Here is a 22,434-nt window from a genome sequence, read left to right on the forward strand (position 1 = left end):
CGCTCATTCTTACTCCATTTTATAAGCTCAGTCTTACTCCATTTTATAAATTATGATGAACTATATATATATATATATATATATATATATATATATATATATACCACAGAGGGGGCGGAACACAGCACTGAAAGTGGAAGCACAGTTATAATCAAAGGAAAACTAGTAAAACCAGCCAAGAAGGTAGTATAGCAACAATTTGAAAATAAATAAATTAAAATAGAACCAGCCAAGAAGGCGGTAGCAGTACAGTATATTAAACACAAAAGTATATTAAACACAAAGCTGAAAGTAGTTATTATTGAAAATAAACAGCAGTACTTACAGCAGTATTAGTTACAAGATTTCAACATGTACAAGGCTTGAAACTAGTTCTAGTTACAAGATTTGTAGGAAAGTAGTAAAGGAAAACCTAGAGGAAAATCCTAAAGAGGAATATGCCTAAAGGAATTCTCTAAAGAAAATTCTGAAGAAAGTTCTGAGTTTTTGCATAAGGGACATCCCTCTTATATAGGTAGAAAAAACATAATGAACGGTAAAAGTAAATAGTAACAATGAACCGTGACAGTGAACAGTAACTTTTCACTTTTCAACTCAAGATAGCAAAAGTAAAGTCCGGAACTTCAGTTCAAAGAACCAGTCTTCACTATTTTGGCATTTTGTGCCAAAAGTAACAAAGTGACTATAATCATTAGGAATCAACTTTATCAAAAGCTATAAATATATATATATATATATATATATATATATATATAAAATCCCTTTTCTTCTACCTTATGTGTGTTTGTTTTTCCAATATATATATATATATATATATAGCCTAATTTAATTAAATAAAAAGGTCATAAATCCATGTAATCACATGAATGAACAACATGTTAAATAAAAAAAAAAAAAAAAAATTGATTGACAAAGATAGATAGGAAAAGATTAAGGATATTACATATTACATTGTTGTCGCAAGAGCACTTATATGACTTATTTGGTTAACAAGCTCATTAAGGTTATTATAAGAAGACCCACCGACCTGAACTGATCTTTTTGCCATTCTCCCAAGCTCAACTATATTCTCTCTTGCTTTGAAACCCTTTTCTCCTCCCATCAACTCTTTCACTCCTTCACATATTGCTTCGCGACTCACAATCTTCATGGCCCTATTCAAGTTTGGAACTTGGAGTCCCACCTTGAGTTCCTCCACCAAGTACTTGGCATTTAAGTGTTGCTCAGCAAACATGGGCCACGCCAAAATTGGAACTCCCTCTGACAAGCTTTCCAACAGTGAGTTCCAACCACAGTGGCTCAAGAACCCACCAATTGCTTCATGGGCCAAGATCCACCTTTGATCCACCCATTCTCTCACAATCAGTCCTCTACCATCACAAGGTGGATTCCAAGTCTTTGAACGGACGATCCAGAAGTAATCATGTCCTGATAATTCCAACCCATATGCCAATTCATCCAGTTGATTCTCTGACAAATTGGATTGTGATCCAAATGACACATATATGACTGACTTTTCTCTCTCTTGTTGGTTTAACCATTCGGCCCATTTTGTAGATGGGTTTGGCCCATTTGGCCCGTTTCTCGCTCCCTCAATTTGATCATACAAAAATAAAGGACCAACACACCAAACCCTTGTGTTATTTCCATACAAGGATTCCAATGAAGCAACATGGTCCTTTTCTAGCTCAACAAAGCTATTGGCAATCACACCCCAACTTCCTATATCATATGTTTCAGAGTCTAGAAAGAATTGAGAAACACTAGATTCCCTCTCCCTTATTGAATTTGGCAAATCAGCTCTTGTGAGTGTGAAGCGAAGTTGCACTCCTTTCACAACCAACGGTTCTGTATCAGTGTCTACTTCTTTGTATGTTTGGTGAATGACCAAAGATTTCTTTACGGCCATTGGAAGCACTCCCATGCCATGAAACACCAACCGGGGAATACGAAAAACGCGACACGACGTGTTTGTCCAACCTAAAAATGTATCAGAAATAACACAAACTGGAAGGTCTTGGACTTTGGACATTTCTTCTAAGGTTTTCTCAAACTGTTGTTGAAGTTGTTTCGTTGCTGTAAAGAATGAAAGTCGTTGATCGTGTGAGAGTTGGGACATGTTTTCATAGCCTTTGGGGAGGCCTTGGACTTGAGGGAAAGCAATTACTTTAAGATGGATATTTGAGAATTGTGAAATGTATGAACTGATAGTAGAGGTATTTGATGGAGTAGTGAGGATTGTTACTTTGAAGCCTCGACGAGAAAGCAGTTTTGCAAGGTCAAGTAGGGGGATGGTGTGGCCTTGAGCCATGAAGGGGAAGAAGAGTATGTGAGAATTTGACGCCATTTGAGAATTGAGGATTGTTTACTGTTTACAGTTCTCACATCTATATTATTCCTACACTACACATATTGCATTATATACACATGCTCTTCCTATCCAACAAAACATATAGAGGGCCTTTATGTTCTTTCTCATTCTAGGGTAAATTTACTTCCAAATTTACATATAGAGGGCCTTTATGTTCTTTCTCTTTCCAGTGTAAATTTACTTCCAAATTTACACAGAAATCTTGATCCTTTTACCCTTTATCTTATAAATAGTGAGGTGCAATGTATTGAAAAGTTCATCAAAATATGATTTTCTCTATTTTAGTTTTTCCAGATATAAAGTTTGATAACATACTATAGTTATTAATATTCATTTCTTACCAATGTAATCCTTTATTTAAAGAAAGAGATTAATATTCCATTTGTTTTGACATCAACTTTTATGGAAAATGAATTATTTAAAAAAAAAAACATTTTATAGAAAATTATCTCATTTTTCTATATTTGATAGCAACCATAAAAGGACTTCGAAAAGTATATCTTGACTTCCTTTATTTAGCTAGGAGTGAAATAAAGTTGTTTTCCAACTAGCGATAATATCTCACGTCAAGCTCAATAAGGGAAGTTAAGAGATAATTATTATTTGACATTTTTTCCCCTAATATTCCCAAATACAAAAAAAAAAAAAAAAAAAAACCCGCTAAAAACTATTTTCATATAAGATTTTTCATCGAAACAAACAAAACCAAAAATTTAATAAGAATTTTGTGTAAATACCTAGGTTTATTCCACCCAATAAAATGCTATTAGATCAAACTATAAAAGAAAAAAAGAAAAAAATAAGATTAACACACACCGTCACCATTTCCTTAAATATAAATTCCAAATAATATTAGCAATTTGAAAAATTGGAGATTTTTCTTGAATCAACGACAACGCAATCGCCAAAGTTGATGGCTGATACAACTCGAACTATAACTCTCTATCTAGCAACAAATTCATTCTCTTTTGATGGAGGTGAGAAGCTAGCGTGGTGCTAAGAGGGAAGGGATGCCGGAGAAGCATATATATCTACCTACATTTAGCGTAAATGTATTAATTTTTCACTACAACACAATATTTAGGATGTTGATTACAATGATAAAATTATTAGGTATTCCCGGCCATAAATATGTAGTCTCCCCTTTCACATGAATGGTGGGTCCCACCATAAATTTAATTAGTGGGACATATTATTTATGTGAGATGAGAGAGTACGAAATTATGGTACTCCAAAAGTATACATTACAATGAAATTGTAATAAATAATTGGTATGAGTTAAACGGTGAAATGTTAAATGAGTAATGTTATTATTATTATTATTATTATTTTATGAACGTTAAATGAGTAATGTTGGTTTATGTAATTAGGATGAATAATATAGTATGAGTTCTAGTTAGTTTAACTGGTAAAGTTTTTGATAGCAATATAAGAAATCTGAAGTTTAATCTCCGCCTATAATAAAAACTTATAAATAAAAAAAAAAAAAAAAAAAAACCATTACCAAGATACTTAGAGAAAGAGAGAGAACTGCTTATAAGAGAAAGATTACCTAGAAAATCATTTTTATACATTATAACTCATTAGATTTCATGGAATTCTATACATGGGAAGTTGGGTTGGCCAGATTTAATTCCTCTTTTTTTTTAGTTTTTTTTTTTTTTTTTTGGATTGTGTGACCAAAATAAATAGGATAAAACCCAAATAGAGTATGAGGAATTGATCTTGAAATATTATAAATGAATTTTTTAAGAGAATTCCCCTAACCACTAAGATATTTAAAGTAATTGTGTTAAACATAGTTTACTAAACATATATTTTTATAGGAATTTAGCAACTTTGAATTACTCATTTGACATTTTTTTATTAAAAGATAATAAAATAAAATAAAATAAACCATTTCAAGCCTTGATAAAAAAAATTAAATAGGTTTCCAACAAACAAAAAATTAAATAGATTTGACTGTAAAAATATTTAAATAAGTTTTAAATTCTTTGATTCTTTCTTTTACAAATTTTTTTTTATAAGACCTTTACAAAAAAAGATTGATTCTTCCCTTATATAAAAAAATTGATTTTTTTTTATTATTTTTTTATGTATATATATAAAAATAATAAAATAAGATGTTAATACAAGTTTATGGGTAGCTCACCCCACTAAAGACAAAATGGACATTGCCTATAGGCAAGGTCATGGGCTGAGATTTTTCTCTTTCAGCCTAATCTAACTTGGTCTATTAACTAGTTAATAGCTCACTATGATCAGTCTATTGAGATTATAGATGTCATCATTTTTTTTTTTAATAAATTCAATAGTTACAATGGGATGAGGGAATTTAAACTCTAAATGTCTTATTAGAAACATTAAAATGTATCAGAATTACAAAACTCTTAGCAAGGATTATAAGTGTCATTACAAGTTCATATTATATCATTATAAGTGTCCTAAGACTTATTAATTTAAAGGCATAAACCACTTAATTATATAATAATATTATAGTTATATATATATATATATATATACCTCGTCGGGTTTCCCTACAAATCAACTAAGAACTATTCTTATATAAAGAAAAACTAATAACTATAAATAAAATTTGGCAAAAAAGCAAATTTACACTCTCTAGATTTGACTAAAATTCATTTCAATTTTTTAATTTTATTTTCATCCAATTGAATTCTCTAAATTTATAAACTTATTCAATTAAGGCTTTTCATCAATTTCTGTTAAAAAATTTCCATTAAATATGCAATTAACTAATAAATAATATTTTTTGAAAAAAATTATCACATATAAAATCTATAAATTATTTTTATTAATTCTATAGATTTTTTTTTTCATGTAAGAAAAATATGTTTTTAATGGATTTTTTTATTAAAGAAATTGGATAAAATGTTTGATTTGAACAAAATTGAAATTTAAAGGATTCAATTGAACAAAAATAAAGTCAAAACACCAAAATAAGAGTGTGTTTGGGAAGCGCAAAACGCTTCCCAGACGCACGTTTGCATTTTAGATTTTTTTTTTTTCCTAGCCGTAACTTTTTGACTTTTCTTTTGTAAACAGTGCTCTCGTGCACTGTTCATGGGTCCTACAAACTACACTTTTCAGTAACTTTTTCATTAAAAATGAGTCTCACGGTACTATTCACACATTTAAAAATTATTTTACTACAGTATTTTTCAGTTTTCAGTTTTTAGTTTTCAGCTGTATCCAAACGGACCCTAAATTTCAATCAAATTTAAAATGTGCAATTTACATTTTAACTTAAATTTTTTTCTTAAAAAAAATAAAAAATACAAAACCATACGAATCCAACCCAAACCAAAACTCCAAATAAAAATCTAACTCAGCCCAGCATCCCTTCGAAAAGTCCAAAACCAACCCAAAGTGATATATAAACCCTCGAAGAGAGCGAAAAAGAGAGAATCACAAAGTTCACAACCTCTTTCTTCCTTTTAGTTTTCTAATCAAACCTCGGCGGCCTACGATACACGCACAAAACCACCTTTCAGGTTCGTCAGTCTCTCTCTCTTTATTTCTTTCAATCTATAATTCACTTTTGATTCCAACTTATTTGGTACTTTTGTTTTTTCAGAATTTTATGATTTATTGTTATTGATGTAATTGCTGTATTTTTTTTTCTCTTTGATTTTTCGTGATTTCTAATGATTCGACTATGTTATTTGTCGCTGATTTTTTGTTGGACATATCTGATTATAAATTTTGTAATAGCCCGATTTGATTGTCGTTTTTTTTTCCCTTTAAATTATTTAGTTTTGTCTTTATGTTTTTTTAGATTTTAGCGAACAATCTTTTTATTTTTCCCAATTTTATTTTATAGTTTATTTTTCAATATAATGTCAGAATTATATATAAAATAATAATAATATTATTATTAAATTGTCAGTTAAAGATCTAATTTTTAAATTTTTTTTTTTGGTAAGTCTAATTTTTAATTATTATTATTATTCGAAAGTAGGGAATCTTTATAAAGAAGATCTATTTAGACTTGCTTTTGGTTCGTAAAACCTACGAGCAACACTAGAACCAATTTGCCCTTGATGGGCTAATTTTTAATTTTTCTGTTTTGGTGGTTGTTTAATTTTTAATTTGTCCCGATTTTTGGTTTTGGGTTTTTTTTTTTTTTTTTTTTTTATTTTTTATTTTTTTTATTTGAAGAATTTGCTCGATTGTTCTGTGGATATTGAACTTTTACTAAACTGTGTTACCTTTATTTATTTAGATATTTAGTTTCTGCAACCTTCATGTGTTAATGGCTAAAGTACCTTGCCATAGCTTTAATGTTGCTCCATGTTCTCAATTTTTTGTGTGATGTTATACTTTTTGGTGGATTTTGGAGCAATAGCATTACTAAATTATAATTAGGAAAGCATAGGAACCGATTCGAAATTCTCCTATTTATGTGATACCCACTGTATTAAAAGCGTTTTGACTAGTAAGCACTTTGAAATTATATTTTAGTATCACAAGTGGATAGTTGACAATTAAGTTTTATGTTAAAATAGTTTGGCATTGAAGGAGTATTATATCAAGTGGGATTATATTTTATTCTCAAGTACAGTAAGATTTTGTTTTCGGAATCCACATGGTGGTACATATCTATGTGAAAGCATGTATGGTATTTCAAGTAGACTCAGTTGGTATATATGTAATGACGTGATTGTGTCTCATTTTGGCCGGTAACGTGGCTGGAGATAGACTTGTTCTTTTGGAACATGTTGATGGTTCTTGTTGGAAGGTTGAACCTTCACTTGAAATAGGTATTCAGGATAGTATCACCTTGGTTATAGTTGGTTCACATTGCTAATAATGTTTTGGAGTTGCTAGACATAACTTATGATTGGCTCTGATGATACTTTTTTCTGATTCACCAATTAATACACAGCCTTTATGAGTTACATAACTTTTTATTTTTTGGTGAAAAGTGAGTTACATAACTTGTGTTCATGCATATTTGACCTTTTTATTTATTGTTATTTTATCTTTCGTATTTTTTTTTTCATTGTTGATTTTGGAATCCTAGCGCTTTTGATTGTCTCCTTTTTGTTCTGAAATGTGTGAATTGATTAATGCTGTTTGTGCAGGTAATCAACTACTTTTTCTGTATCTACTATCACAATGGCTGATGGTCAAGAAGCTGATAAGAACATTGAGATATGGAAGATCAAGAAATTGATCAAAGCTCTTGAAGCTGCTAGAGGCAATGGTACTAGCATGATTTCTCTAATCATGCCTCCACGAGATCAAGTATCCCGTGTTACCAAGATGTTGGGTGATGAATTTGGTACTGCCTCCAACATTAAAAGTAGGGTGAATCGCCAGTCTGTGCTTGGGGCAATTACATCTGCGCAGCAAAGACTTAAACTTTACAACAAAGTTCCTCCCAACGGGCTTGTGCTCTACACAGGAACAATTGTAAATGAGGAAGGGAAAGAAAAGAAGGTCACAATCGATTTTGAGCCGTTTAGGCCAATTAATGCATCCCTCTACCTTTGTGACAACAAGTTTCATACAGAAGCCCTGAATGAGCTTTTAGAATCTGATGACAAGTTTGGTTTTATTATCATGGATGGTAATGGGACCCTTTTTGGGACTTTAAGTGGTAATACCAGGGAGATTCTTCATAAATTTAGTGTTGACCTTCCAAAGAAACATGGAAGAGGTGGGCAATCAGCTCTACGGTTTGCTCGTCTTCGAATGGAGAAGCGCCACAACTATGTGAGGAAGACAGCGGAACTTGCCACTCAATTTTACATCAATGCTGCCACCAGCCAACCCAATGTTTCTGGATTAATACTTGCTGGGTCTGCTGACTTCAAAACTGAGCTTAGTCAGTCAGACATGTTTGATCCTCGTCTTCAAGCCAAAATATTAAATGTGGTAGATGTCTCTTATGGAGGGGAGAATGGTTTCAATCAGGCCATTGAGCTGTCATCAGAGATCCTGTCCAATGTGAAATTTATTCAGGAGAAGCGCTTGATAGGCAAATACTTTGAGGAGATTAGCCAGGACACTGGGAAATATGTTTTTGGCGTGGATGATACACTGAAAACTTTGGAGATGGGTGCTGTTGATATACTTATTGTATGGGAAAATCTGGATATTAATAGGTATGTGTTAAAAAATAGCACTACCGGTGAGATTATCATAAAGCACTTGAATAAGGAGCAAGAGGCTGATCAGAATAATTTCCGTGCTCCTGTTGGCACTGCTGAATTAGAGGTGCAGGAAAAGACATCTCTGCTGGAGTGGTTCGCTACTGAATACAAGAAGTTTGGTTGCACACTTGAATTTGTCACTAACAGATCTCAAGAGGGATCTCAGTTCTGCAGAGGTTTTGGTGGGATTGGGGGAATACTCCGCTACCAGCTTGATATAAGATCATTTGATGAGTTTTCTGATGATGGTGAAGTTTATGATGATTCTGAATAGCAATCAATCAACTTTCTGCCTATGCTGGTGCAGGAGAACGGGGCAAAAAGGCCTGCACCAGTGCGCGATATGTCCGCGCATGCTGCTGCTGCCCCTGAATTAGATCTCAAAACCCCTTGCAAAATATATGTTAGTTTTTTTATTTATTTCTTGTCATCTCTGTTCTATCTATTCTTCCAGTAAGCACTCTATTGAATTTCTGCTCCTGACTTTGTTGGCTATTTTGTCTATGTTGTTTTCTCTTTCTTGAAGGAGATTTCGGGAACACCCCAGAACCTTAATCGGGTGATTTTGGATTATTCCAAAAAAATTACAGGAAATATGTTTCTTGGAGTGGAGCAGCTGGGAGAGTCACATGAAGGATAATGAGCCGTATTAGAGGTATTTCCGTTGGTTCGGGGGATCATGTGATGTATGTTCTATCTATTGCTGCATCATGTTTGGTTGTTGACTGATTGAGATGATCGAGACTTTGTGGTTCTCTGCTTCTGCATGGTTGGAAACTGCTATCGCTAGTAGTCGTGTGATGCTTATTCCTTTTATCGTGACTTTCAATTTATGTTTTATTTCTGTCGAAGACATATATCATTAGCATATATGTTTGGTGGATGCAATCCTAATTTCGATATTACAATAAAATAATATTTGTATTATGTATTGTGTTCTGATATTTTGATTAGGTAAAAACGGAAAATGCTATAGGCACCGAAAACTTACACAGTAATTTTTCACTCCCTTTCGGTATCTGTTTGCAGTAGGATCTAAGTGATCTCATTGCTTGTGAGAAGGGAGTGAAAAATTGTGTTTTTTGGTGCTTTAGCATCACCTGTTAAAACAAGTTTTGGCTATGCATTTTATAATTTTATTTTATGTGGGTTCGGTTCGGGTCAGTGGAGCCAATTCCAGCCCATGCCCTAACCTGTTACTGGTGGAAAACAGAAAATCTGCCTTCCCTCAGAACCTCCACTCTGGGGATTTGGGTCTGTGCTAGGCTACTATGTTAGATCTCTATTTGGAATGAACCTATTTCATGGTTCGAAGTATATATTATCTAAGGTGTATTTTGTCAAGTATCATATTCTTACATTTAAAATTCAAATAGCCTGATACTTTGTATACTTTTATATCTAAAAAATAAAATCTAAATTTTGAAATGGGGAGGATTTTGTCTTTGCAATAGAGACCATTATGTGGAGAACTTATTCAATCTTTATAGAGGACCACATCAGCAATGCCAAGCGGTCCTTCACCCAAGTAATATAATGCCATATATCCAATTTAAATGAGTCATTATTCTAATCACTCCTTCCAAATAAAAAAATATATAAAATAAAATGAAAACACATCTCAGTTCCGACATCACCATTAGGATGGTGAACTTTGTGATGATGAATCTGAACACCTGCAACAGCATGCCGTTATTTTTGTCCCCAAACGCCATGTCCTTCTCCTTGTCCCCAAATACTTACAACCAAATCTGGAATGGATTTTGCAAGGGTTTTCGGCTTGGATTTTCTCACCGTCAGGGATTCTTTGGCTTGAAAACAAATACTATAGAACAGAGGAAAAATACCGAGCATGGGTTTTACAGAGCATTGTGGAGCCCAACACCTGAATTTCCTTTAATTAAAATATATGAAAAAGCTAATAATATGATCATGTGGGAATTTGTTGAAATGGGTATTTATCTAGTTGGAATTAGTTTCATTAGTGCTGCAATGAAGTTCCCAATATTACTTCCGCATCCCAACGCACAGAGCCAAAGATATTAAAGTTTAAAGTCTGGTATTTCAATTTGTTGATAGAGGCACGAGATTACATATATTGAAGTTTAAAGTTGAAGTTTTTATTTTCAAATCAATGTGAGTTTCAGTTTAATTTTAGGTATTTGTGGATAGAGGCATGAGATTGCTTAAGATTGTTGGGTGGTTGTTCTGAATTATTTTTCCACGGAGATATTTTTACTTGTTAGCACCGAAGATGGGAACTGACAAGATTCTTGTTTTCAATTTTCAAAATTTATTTTAGAGGGCATGATTAGGATAAATGACTCATTTAAATTAGTCACATGGCATTATAATATTGGAGTGGAGGACTATTAGGCATTGTTGATGTGGTCCTCCATAAGTATCGCATAGTTTTTCCATTATGTGGCAAATCTAAGGTGTATTTTATCTAGTATCATATTGTTACGTCATTTAAAATTCAAATAACGTGATACTTTGTATAATTTTATATCTAAGAAATAAAAATAGGGAGGATTTTGTCTTTGCAATAGAGACCATTATGTGGCAAAAACCTAAAAACGTTGATTCCTAGGATGGTTTGAATTTTTTTATTTTTTATTTTTGACGTGTGGGGAAATAAGTTAAAGGAAGATTTACAAAATCATAGGTTTATTTAGGTTTGTGACTTTAGTTTCAAATTTTGGAAAATTCTTAATAGAATGAAGGATGAGTTCTTGATAGATAATTTAGTAGTTTATACTTAAGATAGAAAAGGAAATTGCAAAAAATTCACCATATAGATGATACTGCATGAATTTTATTATGCGAAAGATCATCATGGAATCATCAAAGTTTGAGTCCTAGATTTGTTAGCAGCAATGACACTACACTTTGTTATAGGTTAAAACTACTAGGGTGTACAGCCAATCTACCAAAACCAATCTGATCTAAAATAGCCAGTCGGGTTGAGTTCGGGTTGTAAGATTCATAAATCCGCCTAATCCAATTCAATCCACCTATATTTAATATATATTTAAAATTTAAAAAAATGAATTTTAGAAATTTTTTTAAAATTTTTTATTTACTTTTTTACATCTCTTTCTAAATAAAACTCAAATTCTAAGTTCTTCTCATTTAGTTTATATTAAATTTGCTCTTATTTATGATGGTGTTATTCTAATTCTCAATTTAATATTAATAATAGTAATTAAAAAAATTGTTTAACCCATGGGTCCAACTGGACCCAACTTGATATAGGTGGTTTGGATTGAACCTTTGTGACGGGTTGAGTTGAATTTTTTTAACTCATTATGGTGAATTGGGTTAAAAAAATCCCTCAACCTGAATTAACTCTACCCATGTACACCCTTAAAAACTATAATAAAGTAATATCTTGTATGCCACCGAACGAGTACTAATACACAAGTTTGTCTTCCTCGGAGATGTCATAGACACGATGGCCATAACAAAACACATGCCAACTCTTCCATTTGCCTTGGCCAGGTAGACGCGTAATAGAAAGGCCCAACACGGGTTTGTACTTTTGTACTGATTAGACTTTTGAATAAATAATTACACTACAACAGCCTTTGCCTGGTTGTCACCAGTTATTTATGTCTCAGTGTGGCGGCAGAATATCATATCATAGCAGTGTGAATCCACAAGAAAATCTAAGGTTTGATCATGTTAGCCACTCGGTAAACACACACAAAATGTCCATCTGTACAAAACCACCAATTAAGGAAAGGGACAACAACAATCTACTTCTATTTAACAAAACAAAAATAAAATGGTCCAAAATTCATAACCCTAAGAAGAAAATTAAAACAAAAAAAGAAGAAGGAAAAAGTACACTGGGAAAATGTAGGAACCCATGTAAAAAGAGCTTGACCAAATGTATAATGAGTGCATGGGATTATGAGCCTCACATGTCAAATGGGAAATTTTGACTCCTTGGTTACCAAGGTACCTACTCACAATCCCCAAGTCCAGATGGAGTTTGAGCAGTTTGAGCCACATAACTATTACCAAATTCTTGTTGTAGAATCATTGGGCAGACCTTCCAAAAGTGCCTAGACGGCAAGTTGTTTTTGATGGGTGGAATCATCTTCATTGAAGCAGCAATGGAGCTTTATAGGTCTCTCCAAATTTAGAGTGGGTTCTTCTAAATGTAGAGGGGATTGGAGGAGTAGCATCTCTCTTTGAAGATAAGAGCAGTAGGTGTAGAAGGTGTTGGGTGTCACATTTAATTGGAACCCCAAACCAAATAAGAAGTCCACCTCAAGAAGGTTCATTTCTGTGGTGCTTATTCCTCCAACTTTAGCATAGTAAGCATTGTTGTAATACCTGAAGAAAGAAAAACTAACAAGATGAGAAATGAATAATACAGTATTAATGACGGGCCTTATTTGACTATTTAGTGTTGGTGCATGTGTTAATTACCAAATAATAAGAAGTAATATGAGAGAATTTAGGGCTTTCGTGTGTTCCAATACAGATATATTCACAAAGAAAAATAAATTAAAATATAAAAGATTTAGCATATAGTTAACAATAATGTTAATACCATACATTTTGTTACAACTTTTTTATACGACAAATTGTGATATTTTGTTTCTCACTATAACATGAACCCATAATTTTTTTTCTTTAACACTCAATCTGTCGCGTAAAACAGTCATAATAAAGTGTGTGCAAGATGGCTAAAAGAATTATTGTAGGGTTAAGGCAGCATCAGCATGCATGTGACTAGCTGACAACAGAGGCTAAAGAGTCAGAGCTTCTAGCATGATTTGGTGCTTAAAGTAAGGTGTCTTGTGCACATCACAAACACAAACACAAACACAGCCAAATTGGACAGTGTGCTTTTCAACAGCATGCATGGCCTTGAATAGATAGCAATTGCCTCTTTATTAATGACACTTTAATTTTCATGCTCATTGCTTGCATTTTCTTTATTTTATTTTTATTTTTTTATTATGGGAACATTGCTTGCATTTTCTTTTTACAGCTATGGGAATTTTCAGTCATGCCTAAAATGGACAGAGACAGCAAGACCAAGTCTTAGGTGGGCTGTCTTTTTTCTTTTTCTTTTTTTCTTGCTAGAGTTTGTTTCGAGAAGGTGTCGGTTTATGTGCCTATTTTTCAATTCATATAATAATTTTTTTTTTGAATTCATTTACTGTATTGATGCTATAGTTTTTACAAAATTTACCATACAAGTCATATAAACATTTACCAATTTTTAAACATAAAATAAATATTAATTATCACATCAATTTGTAAACTTTTGTACATTTTTTAAGCTTTTGTACATTTTTAAGCTGGGAAGGAAAGATATGAATTTACAAACCCTCAAAAACACAAACTCTCTTGGTATAAAATTGAACTACATTACTTTTGATGGATCATAAGCTTTTGCAATACTATTATTAGGCGGTTTAAACATTTGTTCATAATTTAAATCTTAGCTTTTTTTTGTTGATATATTGCCCTCCCTTTTTTTTTTTTTTTTTTGTAGATATTGCCCTCCTAAGCATATGTAAATGGACTCTTGAAATTCATAAAGAAAATTTAGAATGTTTAAAAACAAGGTTAAAATCTAAATTACACCATTAAATATAGGGTGAAGTGTCATTTTTGTCCTACAACTTATTTATTTATTTATGTATGTATTTTCATTTTAGTTTTTAAACTTTAAAATTTTCATTAAATTCGTCATTTCATCCATTGCCATATATAAAATTACCGTTAAGTCTAGTAAAATGACATTGTATAACATATATGAATATTGAATAATATCAATTTTATAAGCAGCACCATAGAATGATCAACTTGATAAGAATGATAAACTTTAAAGATTAAAATGAAAAAAAAAAAAAATATATATATATATATATATATATATATATTTATTGGGATGAAAATGACAATTCACCGAAACTTAAAATATATGACTTGGATTTTAGTCTAATAATAATAACTGTGGAAATGAACATATTCTTGGTCAAGTATATATTATTTAAATATCTCTCTTAAAAAAGTATTATTTATATATTAAGATCACAATCTCTCTCTCTCTCTCTGTGCGCGCATGCGCACAGGTGAAAGAAATTCCCAGAGAAATTTACATGAATTAGGATCAGAAAAATTGAATTGAATTGACCAATGAAAAAGCTAAGGAGGAAGAAGAAGAAGAAGAACTCTTTCAATTCCCAAGTTAAATTCATCTAATTTATATACGAAAATGCTAGAGCTATAAACTACACATATAAAACAGAGAGAACAATTAAACAACTAGAAAACTCTGTGTTTTTCTTCTTTGCTAATCAAGAAACCATTAAACCTCGATAGCGCTAAATCCCAGTTGATCAATCAAAGAATGAAAAACAAAAGAAAGAAAAACTCATAGGAAATCCAACCAAGCATCTCAAAGATCATATATATGAACAAAAAAGAAAAACAAGGAAAGTTAATTTGAAGAGGACTTACATGTCATCCATAAACTTTGCAGACACCAAAACACTAGTAATAAGCAAGCGGTGCACATTGAAAGAATTGATGGGCAACAAGGGCTGCTTCTGCATGAAACGGTCGAGATAAACGTAGGCAACAATGAAACAAGATGGGCTACAATTGGCATACTTGAAGATCCTCTCAAGGTAGCTCTGGATGGAGATGGTAGGCCTTGTGAGGCCATGGAACACTGAAATTCTCTGCGTATCCAATCGGGAAGTGGTGTCGTTGGACTCGGCGACGCGGTGGAGGAGACAGGAGAGGAAGTTTATGACCTTGGGCATCACCTCAGGGCTCTCAAGCTCAGCCATTGTTGTACTTGTAGAGAGCTTTTGTTTGTGTTGTTTTGTATTGTATGTGGTTTTTTTGTTGGTCTTCGTGTTGGTTATTTTTGTTGGGTGCTATTTTTTTTGTGTGTTTCTTATGGGATGCAAACACAACTTGTTTGCTTTCTTTTTGTATTGCATTTACGTGAGTTAAAGGTTTACTAATCTATTCTCTAGAAATAGAGCCAGGTGTGTTCTCTCTCTCTCCCTCTCTCTCTCAATTTTGTAGAATCTTTTACGTGCAATTTGGTAAATAATAAAATAGTGTCAATAGTGTACTATGTTCGTTTCGATATGTTCTAGGAAATGAATTGTTTTTTAAAGTACATTTTTCATAAAACTATCTGATTTTGTTTCGATATTTTTTAGGAAATGAATCATTTTTTAAAGTACATTTTCCATAAAATTATCTGATTTTCCTATGTTTTGTAGCAATTTTAAATAAATTGAAAAATAATCTCATTACTTTTTTTTTATTTAGTTTGCTGTAAGATAGAGTTGTTTTAAAAAAAATTAATAAAAAATAACCTTAAAATAAGTTAAATTTTTTGTGTTGATTAAAGATATTTTTTTTTACTCATTTATTATAATGTTACTGAATACTAAAAAAAATATCTTTATATAATTTTTTCTATCCATACAAACAAACGAAAATAATGTTATTCTGATAGTAACAAGTCATGTCAACTGTTCTCTTCTCTTGCAGTGCTCTATGAGTGGATGCAATATTCCCTAAAAGGAAATTTATATTTTATTTATTTTAAGCCTAGAAGGGTATATTTTATTCATTTACATTTAGATATTCATGAGATATGTCCAAACAGATTAGATCACAACGACAGAAAAGTTAGAGCTGGGTTTTAACTTTTAACAAGTACATATTAAGGGAAAGTTGGGAGTTAATGATATTTAAGTAGTTTTAAACTTCTAATTGCATGTCATGGCGTAAACTCTATTTTTGGTCTTACAAACATTTTCTTGGGTGAGTTCGGAGAAAAATGGTTGTCATAATTAAACAGTTTGTCCCTAGGGATTAAATATTGTTTCTGATACAAAAAATTGGTTGTCATTTTTTTTTTTTTTTTCCTTTCAACACAATTGGTTGTCATAATTAAAAGGTGTGATTTTCTTATTGGATTAAGTTAGGGTAAATATTTTTCACTGGACTTCTTAATTAGTTGTTAGCTTGAAAATACACTTCATCCCTCTTTGGTGTTAGATGGGAGAGTAGAAGACATTATGAGAAATTTTGTTTCTAGGTGAATACATTCAGTCACTCATGAAAAACGAGTTGGATCAGTAATTAAGTTCGCTAGTGACTTAACTTCTAATAGAAGAAAAATACGTGATTTGACCATTTGAACATTAATTCTCCTTGTAAAGGAAACCAAATAACGTCACTGAATTATATACTCTACCGGTGTATCTAAGTACATTTATTGTATAATTGAACTTTTATAATTTAAGGTATTGAAAATGAAAATTAAATATGGACTTAAACTAGCAAATGTCCAAACAAAAGCAGGATCACATGGGTAATGCTTTGGATCTGGATGATGCATTGGAGATCTGAGTTGGATTTCTCTAAACATTTTTGGTCCACCTTTGAGAAGAAAATGGAAATGGAGCCAAAAACGTTTGGATTTGCTCTAGATTTACCACAATATCTGCCCTAATTATCTCAATTTTCTTCTTTTTTTTTTTTTTTTTCTTTCTTTTTTTTTAAAACCAAAGAAGTAAAGCAGAAGACAGAGGGCAAGTACGGCCAAGTAAAATTCCACTATAAATTAGTTGGCTTTCTCGTGCTGTTGTTATGGACTTTAATCATCACAATTGCCAGCTTTCACCAATATAATATGACCCATTATGAAATTATACATCCTTGTGCTTTCACCTATACGGCTACACCTACCCTAATTACCTTAATTAATTATACAAGCAGCATGATTTAGTAATTATGATCTAGCATTTGCTGGGTGACACAACTTGTTGCTTGTAACAATTTCAACCTGATGAATTCAAAATGTTTTAATAGAAAATTAATAATAAGGGATTTTAAAAATGAGATAAACTTTTACATTCCTTCAAGCAGTATCAAACTATTTTTTTTTTAATTGAATTCATTTTTACTAGAAAAAAAAGGAATTCATTTCCTTTCTTTGTGAAGAATATATATATATATATATATATTTAAATGATGGATTTCCTAGATTTTCTTAATACTTGTAGTCTCTCCAGCTCAGTAATAATTTTGATTAATTTTCTGTATAGGTGAAAAAAAAAATTGATGCAACAAAAGAAATGTTCGGTGGGATTCAAAGTTATTTTTAGATAATATAGAAAAAAAAAATTGGGGAACATTAATTCTCCAAAAGCAAAATCTTTTTTAATTTTTTTTTTTAACAATGATGTGGGTCCGTTAGACATAAAAACTGGATTCTCAGTCATCAATTATCACTCTAGACCTTCTCAAAAAAAAAAAAAAATTCACTCTAGGATACTGTGAATATCAATTAAAATCAACATTATTAATAATTATACTTAAACAATATAAATGTTAAAGTCCATTTCCATACCAAACTGGTCATGTAACAAATTAAGTATACGTTTGGTATACTGAATGTAGATTACAACATGAATAGTAATCTTTATTACTAGGAATAAAATATGTTGTAATGGAATAACTAAACCTATTCATTAGTTTGGTTGTGAGTTGTAATATTAGAATAAAACTTATGATCTATTTTAGGAAATATCTCATTCATACAATTATATTTCCTAAAAAATAATTTATTTTAAATTGTAGAGAGATGAGTTATTTTTAATGATTTTTTATTTCCATAATTGTTAGGTGGGTATAGAAAGTTTATTTATTTGGAAATATATTAGTGTTAGAAATTATTACATTTACTAAGGAATAGCTATTACAACCCTTTTAGAGATGAATAGTTATTCTTCATTTTAAAGAATAGCTATTCATAAGGAATAACTATTCCCTGTAATAAAAACATAACCTAACTATTGAATAGCTAAACCATAGGAATAACTATTACATTATAGTGTCTATTACAGTCTACCAAACGTGCCCTAAGTATCAAAATAAGACTTACGGGTGTATATCAATGTCCCGTTAGGAAGTATGGATTGGATCTTTATCCTCCGTTTAATCAAGTGTTTTTGGAGCATTTTATTGTTTAAACAGGGAATTGTGTACCACCCCAAAATGAATTTATTAAAGTGTTTTTTTCCCCTAAAATGAATTTATAAAAAGGATTGCTAAAAAAAAAAAAAAAAAAAAAATACAATCCAGGTCAAGTGATAGCCTTTGTGATTAATGAAACATAACAATTAACAAGTACAGAATATTTAGCAAATGACTTGTTAATGTAGTGATACATGGAATTATAGGTTGCCTATGACGCCATTTTATGTGTAAGTGTAACACTGATGACGGTATAGATGACTGATCAAAATGTTTATTCTGAAGTTTATTTGGGATTTATGCTTTAAAAAATAATTAGCTTTAAAAAATGGTTTAGATTTGATCATGAGCTAGCCACATTTCGATTTGGAACTTTGGAAAATACATTTAAAAAGAAGGCTAAACAAAGGAGCCCTTCTTATGGACTAAATCAAATATCAAATTAAAATCCCCAAACTTAAAAAAAATAAAATCAAGTCCACCATTAGGATTAGTTTTACTATTTTCAGATATGATAAGATTTGAATATATGGAGTCCATAACGATTGTTGTTTATTACTAGATAAATTTTTTGTTCACGACACTTTTATAATAAATCCTAAGTGATAGGTTATTATTTTCTATTATTGGTAGGGAAAGAAAAGTAATTTAGATGATGAGTTTAAATTAAAACCAATAATAATATGCCAAATAGGATTTATTATGATTGTATTATGAAATTGTTGTGAATGGTAGTACTTTTTACCACAAAAAATTGGGGTTATAGCGGCGTTTTTAAAACGTGGCTATAGGCCTAAAAACTGCCAGTATGGATCCAAATGGACTATTTTGGCACTTCCTAACGCTGCCCAATAAGTGTGACAATAGTTCTGAGTGATCTATACTAGCAGTTTTAAAAACGCTGGTATATGTCCCGGCGGTTTTTGTAACTCTATTTCGGCGCTTTTGTAACCCTATTATTATGCCAATACCTTAATTGATTTTAAGATAGGCAAAATTCAAATCCAAATCATTTATTTCACGAAAAAGTACTTTACCAAAATAAGCCATTTGAAATCTATCAATGTACCATTAGGATTAAAGTATCATATAGATTATGATTGGTTGATGCTTTGGATGATGTATTTTTGCGTTTGCTAGGACTAATTGGGCTAACCACCAAACTAATTAGTGCAGTATTTCCTGCTTTCTTGTGGACCAGCCCAACAATACGTACATATGTATATCTTATCAATTTCTTCATTAACGTGATGACAATGTACTTTTTTTTCGCTCCTCCACTTTGACCTTGCTCTGGCATGTTCCATACTCTTCCATATAAAATAATTTGATTTGCACAGTTTGTTTCTTTAATAACATGATTATTTGATTTATTACACAGTACAGCAACAGTAAGGGTGTTTTTTTTTCAAGATGTTGTGCAAAGCAATCTATCTACATCCACACCGACAAATGGATCATATATCATATATGTCCAAATTGGAATGATTATTTTGCTTAAAGATTTTACTAGATTAAGTGTTACTGATTGAATTGTTAAGGCTAGATCTTGTAATTTAGTGTCATCGTCGGTTTGACATTTTTTAGGATAATTAGGGTTTCAATTCCCTTTCTCCATTGTTATAATTATTGAATTGAGAGAGAGAGAGAGAATCTTCCTCCTTTGGTTTCAAATTTCAATCACAATTTGTCAGTAGAATAAGTTGTGAAAAAAATTATGTTCCTAAGGACAGAAAATAATTAGGTCAATGTTTTAGTCTAATGCATTTTATTTTCCTAACCTTTCATCATGCAATGCAATAGATCTTTTTCAGTGTCACACATCAAGCGCATAGGATATCAGCATCTGGATGAATTAGATATAATATTTACGTTTTCCAAATCAAACTAAAAAACAGTTTAATGGAGATTAGAGAGTGTCGAATGTAATAATGGCATTGACATCTAATAATGCGAGCTTTCTCTCTATAATAAATTAAACTATTTAGACTCATTTGATAGTACGTACGCCATGATTATATTTAATTATCTTTCCTATAAGGTTACTTGCATATTGAATTCTTGGTTGCTAAAACTTAGGTGTAGCAGTTAATCAAAAATAATTTGGGAAGTGCTCATCATGGAGAAGGTACCTTGTAATGTGGTAGTGTGCAAGTCACTGTGACACTGTCATAATCAAAGCACGGCATGTCCTACTGCCAATACAAAAAGGAAAAAAATTAGCCCCAATATTGTTTGAGGTATCTTTCTGATCTCATCTAATTTATTATGTGACGATTATATAGATTATTTATGTATAATTTTAGTCATGTAACTCTTTTAATAAGTCATCTAATTTTTTAAAATAATTTATTAAATATTTTTATAAATCATCACTTAATAAATTGCAAGGGATTCTCCAAATTGGTTTGGACCTAATCTTTGTTAAAAAAAGAATAGAAAAAGTGTTATTCTAATAGCGATAACATGACAAAAATTTGAAGCTCCAATAATCTAGTGAATGTCTTTTTTTTTTTCGATAAACAAAAGAGTCAATTAGGATATATATCACCAGGTACCTTTTTCCCATACATGTTTGTATATTTAATTTTGAATAACATGCAAAAAATAGTAAAATTAAATATTCAAATGAACAATACTACTGACACAATCATTTTCACACCTAATTTCATAACTTGCTGATATTTGTGATTATGAGCGGTTAATAAAAAGTGGTGGATTGCGCGAGTCAATAATGAGAAAAATTTTCCACTATTCACAGTTACACAAATTAACAAGTTATGAAATTGAGTGTGCGACTGATTGTGTCACTAGATTTATTCATGTTCTTTAAATAATTTTTAATTATCTTTATTGCCTAATGCTTTGTTAAGTGAAACTTTTTTGTTTTTCTTTTATTATTATTATTTATTATTATTGTTATTGTGGGGCCCAATAGTTTGTGGCCCTGGCTCATTTATTCCTTGGGGTCTAAAGGCCCGAGCCGAGAAGGGTTATAGCCCAGGAACGTTTATACAAGTACAAAATAGCATTGGGACATAGTCGAGGACGATTCAGTCCTCGGCATGTCCGAGATCTCATAAGAAGAAAGGGCAAAAATGGCATAGAAACAACTTGGGAAAAAATCTAAAATATCTGTGCCAATAGAAAAGAGTATGCTGGAAAGTATAACGACCAGGGAAAGCTGCCCTTACTGCCATTCAATACTCTGCACCTGACAGAGCCATACTCTCCAGCTTTTACAACCACCCCCAACCACTCTGGGTATGGGCTGATGGGACAAGTATCAGTCTTGGAATGTCGATCCTACACGTGGACGAAGGATAAAAAAACACAGGCTAGTATAAAAGGAAAAGTAAGCAATTCATAGCAGGGGCTGGGAAAAATGGCCAAAAACCAGAGCCTCCCAGCCCGCCTCCAGGAGAAAGACTCTCAGGGCGAACACGATTTAAACCATGCATGAACACCACGAAAGATCTACCGTTTGGTGACTAAGGCCTAGCCTTTCAAACCCACGCTCTACAAATGATATTGTTTGGGCCTTTTTACGTGCGAACCCAACACTGTTACGGTTCGTTACAAATCGAGTCCTTACAGTTATTATTATTATTATTATTTTGTTTAGATAAGTGGAAAACGTATTTCTTGTAACATGTCTATTACATTATTCATGTAATAATCTTTTTTTAGAAGAATTCATTCATGTAATAATCCAATAAGTAAATATCACCTTTTTATTTATTTATTTAAGTAATTAGTCCTACCAACTTCCACCTGTCAATACCCTCATTGGATAGTTACATACGCAAGTTATTATAATTCTTACTATAAAAAAAT

General features: G+C 31.7%; 3 protein-coding genes across 5 annotated transcripts in view; 1 reads left to right on the top strand and 2 right to left on the bottom strand.

Annotated features, from left to right (window-relative positions):
* The window catches only part of LOC126700307 (eukaryotic peptide chain release factor subunit 1-3-like), a 28,128-nt gene extending 18,648 nt beyond the window's left edge, over nucleotides 1-9,480 (top strand). For 2 of the 3 annotated variants that reach the window (XM_050398388.1, XM_050398389.1), the window contains 2 exons: nucleotides 7,480-8,956; nucleotides 9,080-9,480. In XM_050398388.1, the coding sequence (XP_050254345.1) occupies nucleotides 7,514-8,827 (1,314 nt within the window). In that variant the 5' untranslated portion in view covers nucleotides 7,480-7,513 and the 3' untranslated portion in view covers nucleotides 8,828-8,956; nucleotides 9,080-9,480. Of the gene's footprint in view, nucleotides 1-5,722; nucleotides 5,887-7,479; nucleotides 8,957-9,079 lie in introns of those variants that run through there. The other variant, XM_050398387.1, reaches the window with a different exon arrangement.
* LOC126700305 (UDP-glycosyltransferase 73B5-like) lies at nucleotides 941-2,347 on the bottom strand. The gene has a single exon (XM_050398385.1). It carries the CDS (start codon nucleotides 2,345-2,347, stop codon nucleotides 947-949), a length of 1,401 nt encoding a protein of 466 aa, XP_050254342.1. The 3' UTR covers nucleotides 941-946.
* Nucleotides 9,481-12,207: 2,727 nt separating the features above from the next.
* LOC126700311 (cyclin-U4-1-like) lies at nucleotides 12,208-15,552 on the bottom strand. The gene is made up of 2 exons (XM_050398393.1): nucleotides 15,046-15,552; nucleotides 12,208-12,900 (listed from the first exon to the last, which is right to left on the bottom strand). The coding sequence occupies exons 1-2, from the start codon at nucleotides 15,378-15,380 to the stop codon at nucleotides 12,627-12,629; spliced, it is 609 nt and encodes a 202-aa protein (XP_050254350.1). The 5' UTR covers nucleotides 15,381-15,552; the 3' UTR covers nucleotides 12,208-12,626.
* Between the last annotated feature and the right edge of the window lie 6,882 nt (nucleotides 15,553-22,434).

This window comes from Quercus robur, chromosome 9 (assembly GCF_932294415.1).
Source record: "Quercus robur chromosome 9, dhQueRobu3.1, whole genome shotgun sequence".
In the NCBI taxonomy this organism is placed as follows: domain Eukaryota; kingdom Viridiplantae; phylum Streptophyta; class Magnoliopsida; order Fagales; family Fagaceae; genus Quercus; species Quercus robur.

What these genes read in the sequence shown, in the direction of transcription:
- LOC126700305 (XM_050398385.1), bottom strand. Translation starts at nt 2,347, where the DNA reads ATGGCGTCAAATTCTCACATACTCTTCTTCCCCTTCATGGCTCAAGGC.
- LOC126700311 (XM_050398393.1), bottom strand. Translation starts at nt 15,380, where the DNA reads ATGGCTGAGCTTGAGAGCCCTGAGGTGATGCCCAAGGTCATAAACTTC. An exon ending in GCAAAGTTTATGGATGACAT is followed by an intron (nt 12,901 to 15,045) that starts GTAAGTCCTCTT and finishes TTCTTTCTTCAG; the next exon opens with GTATTACAACAATGCTTACT.